Source organism: Plasmodium fragile (assembly GCF_000956335.1).
Source record: "Plasmodium fragile strain nilgiri unplaced genomic scaffold supercont1.5, whole genome shotgun sequence".
In the NCBI taxonomy this organism is placed as follows: domain Eukaryota; phylum Apicomplexa; class Aconoidasida; order Haemosporida; family Plasmodiidae; genus Plasmodium; species Plasmodium fragile.
The window spans coordinates 108,425-111,332 of NW_012192585.1; the positions used below are offsets into that span (position 1 = coordinate 108,425).

General features: G+C 46.1%; 2 protein-coding genes across 2 annotated transcripts in view; one reads left to right on the plus strand and one right to left on the minus strand.

The window, feature by feature from the left end:
* The window catches only part of AK88_00596 (uncharacterized protein), a gene marked incomplete at both ends in the record, with an annotated part of 4,042 nt that extends 2,216 nt beyond the window's left edge, over positions 1-1,826 (minus strand). The window contains 3 exons of the mRNA XM_012478244.1: positions 1-1,008; positions 1,141-1,320; positions 1,571-1,826. Of these exons, the coding sequence (XP_012333667.1) occupies positions 1-1,008; positions 1,141-1,320; positions 1,571-1,826 (1,444 nt within the window). The remainder of the gene's footprint in view (positions 1,009-1,140; positions 1,321-1,570) is intronic.
* A 689-nt stretch (positions 1,827-2,515) lies between these two features.
* AK88_00597 (uncharacterized protein) overlaps positions 2,516-2,908 on the plus strand; it is a gene marked incomplete at both ends in the record, with an annotated part of 3,341 nt that continues 2,948 nt past the window's right edge. The window contains one exon of the mRNA XM_012478245.1: positions 2,516-2,647. Within this exon, the coding sequence (XP_012333668.1) occupies positions 2,516-2,647 (132 nt within the window). The remainder of the gene's footprint in view (positions 2,648-2,908) is intronic.

The following is a 2,908-nucleotide window of genomic DNA, read 5'->3' on the forward strand; positions in this document are numbered from 1 at the left end:
CAGTGTAGTTAGAATCAGTAGGGGAGCTAACCGGAGAGTCATTAGAAGCAGCACCAGCGTTGAGCGCAGTGTAGTTAGAATCAGTAGGGGAGTCGACAGGAGTGTCGTTAGAAGCAGCACCAGCGTTGAGAGCAGTGTAGTTAGAATCAGTAGGGGAGCCGACAGGGGTGTCGTTAGAAGCAGCATCAGCGTTGAAAGGGCTGTCTTGTACAGATTCCTCCTCAAAGTCATCTCTCGCCACGTCGTCTTCACTCGCCACACACACATGGCTCATGATCGAACTGTCAACGGACACATCAAACATTCCACACACAAGGTCATTGTGCCCCTGCTCATTTCTGCTACAAACATAATCATACTCCCCCCCGCTTTCACTGCTGGACAAATCTTCATATATATCTTCTACCCCACTTCTGTGTGTGTGATCATGTCCTACTTCTGCTCGAGTGCTCATTACTTCTTCTTGGTCTACTCCGATGCCTCTTCTCACCATCGCTGCGTAATCCGTATCCTCTTCACTGGACATGTCACACTCAAGAGCAGCGTCATTTCCAATTCGTAAAATTTCTTCATACTCATCTTCAACGTCGTGATATGCTGCGCTGTTGCCGTCCTCTGTGCTGACGCCGTTAACAGAAACGTCAACTCTGGTGCTCACGCCCTCGTTCGGTGACTCTTCCTCATCTGCAGCCTTGTCATTTACACCTTTATCATCTACGGCGTTGTCATGTACGGCGCTATCATTTACACCTTTATCATGTACGGCGATGTCACCTACTGCTTCAACACCTACAGCGCTGTCGCTTACAACTCTGTCACTCCCCTCGCCATGACGGTGTGGTTCAGTTTGTGCAGGATCTTCATTCGAACAACCGTTGCTCAGCACATCAGAATTGGATAGGAGGTTCTTCGGACTCGTTTTTTCTTCCAACTTCATTTGTCCCTGGTCGTTGCACTGATGGGTTGGGGACACGCCATTTTTTGGTGACTTCCTGTTCCAGGGGTTGCCTAAAAAAAATAATAATAATAAAAAAAAGGACATTGTGAAACACGGATTGTAAAAAGGGTGGAGATGCATGCATAATTTTTTGATCCATTCTGAAATCCCCCTACATGTAGGGGTAGTGGCAGAATAGTTACCTTTACATTTCCACGACGACAAGATGTTCTCAGGCGTGACTTTTGTTTTCTTTAAATCCTGTGGATTCGGAATGACGCGCTTAGTAGTGGGGCTAACATGGGAGGGGTGGTGACAAAACCTGCAGTGTTCCCCCAGGTGGCACCCGCGTGTCCATTCGTATCTGCATGGGTTGCACGTGCCTTCAGGTAAGGGGAAAAAAAATCATATATAAATAAATAAAGTCAAATCAGTGCACGGAACGGGACGTAAACTGTGCTTCTGTATGTGCGTTTCTGACGAAGAGAGAAACTTTTTATCCACTCGAAATGCACGCATAAAAGTCCATGCACAAAACAACCACATATGCACTACGCAGGGGGACATGCAAGTGCGGCCACTTTATGAAGCAGCGTTCAGATGCTCCTTTTATCTCATGTAACTTATACTTACCCTTGTCATGAAACATCGTGCCGAAGGATAGGTACTTGCCACTCGAGTCAGACAAATCAACCTGAGCAAGAGACCCCTTCATTCTGTCATCTTCCAGCAAGGCATCATGTGAATCAGTGGAGCCTTTATCCGATGTTTGCTCATTAATAGCCAAACATTTTTCCAAATAGCTCACTCGTTTTTCTTCCGTTTCATTTTTTGCGTCTCCTCCGCTCAACGCCTTTTGCATTTGTTCGTTTGCCTTGGAGTTTTCCATCTTTCAGTGGCAGCGAGCACGGGCGGGGGACAGTTGGCACGCGTAAGGGAAGTGTGCGTCAGCACGTATGTGTAAAGAAGTATACCTAATATTAGGTTGTGGCACAGTCACGCTGTGGTGCAATAACTTATATATATATATATATGTATGCGCGGTTCTTCTCTATGTTGGTCCACCGGCACGAACAGGTGCGTATAGAGAGGTAGACACGCAGAGATGTACACGTGGGTTAGTGAAGCAGCCCCGTTGCAAAAGGGTTGTACAGAAAGGAAGGGGGAAAAAATTATTAAAAGCTTTCCTATGTAGTTAAAACGCTCGTATGGGGTGAACGTACTTGTTTTTTTTTTTTTTTCTTTGAATTTGGCAACCTAGTGCTGCACAGTGTGTTTAGCTGTGCGCTCAAGTAGGGTTGCACTTATGCAGGGTTGCAGTCGCGTATATTGTAATCGTGTACAGTTGCACTCGCGCAGAGTCGCAGCCGTGTAGGCGTCTATCTACGCATGCAGGAACGCGTGTACCGATGCGCTGTGTGCAGGTGTCGGGGAAGATGGGGCGGCGTGGTGAAAAATGCTCAAGAATGGTAAAGGGACGGCCCACTGCAACTGGCAGAACTACGTGCGGTAGTTTGCACGAGTTGGAAGGGGCAACACAAGCAGTGGCAAAATGTTTTAAGTGGAAAAATGTATTAAATGGGCAACGCACACCTTCACAATCGACCCAGTGACAAAGTCCAAGTAGAGAGCGCTCAGAAGCAAGACGTATCGACGGGGTATCCAGGGACAGGAAAACGAGGTTGGAAGATGCAGAGAAGCGATGGCAAGGTTAAAGGGTGAAACTATATAATAGTGTATCCTCAAAAGGTAGGCTCTTTAAAGAGGCCCTTGAAGCGCAGCAGCCGGTCAGTAGGCTCTCAGCAATGTTATTAACAAGGTCTCAACAAGGGCATTTAAAAATATTTCAACTAGGGCATTAAAAAAGATTTCAACAAGGGCATTAAAAAAGATCTCAACAAGGGCATTAAAAAAGATCTCAACAATGTTATTAACAAGGTCTCAACAATGTTATTAACAATATCTCAACAA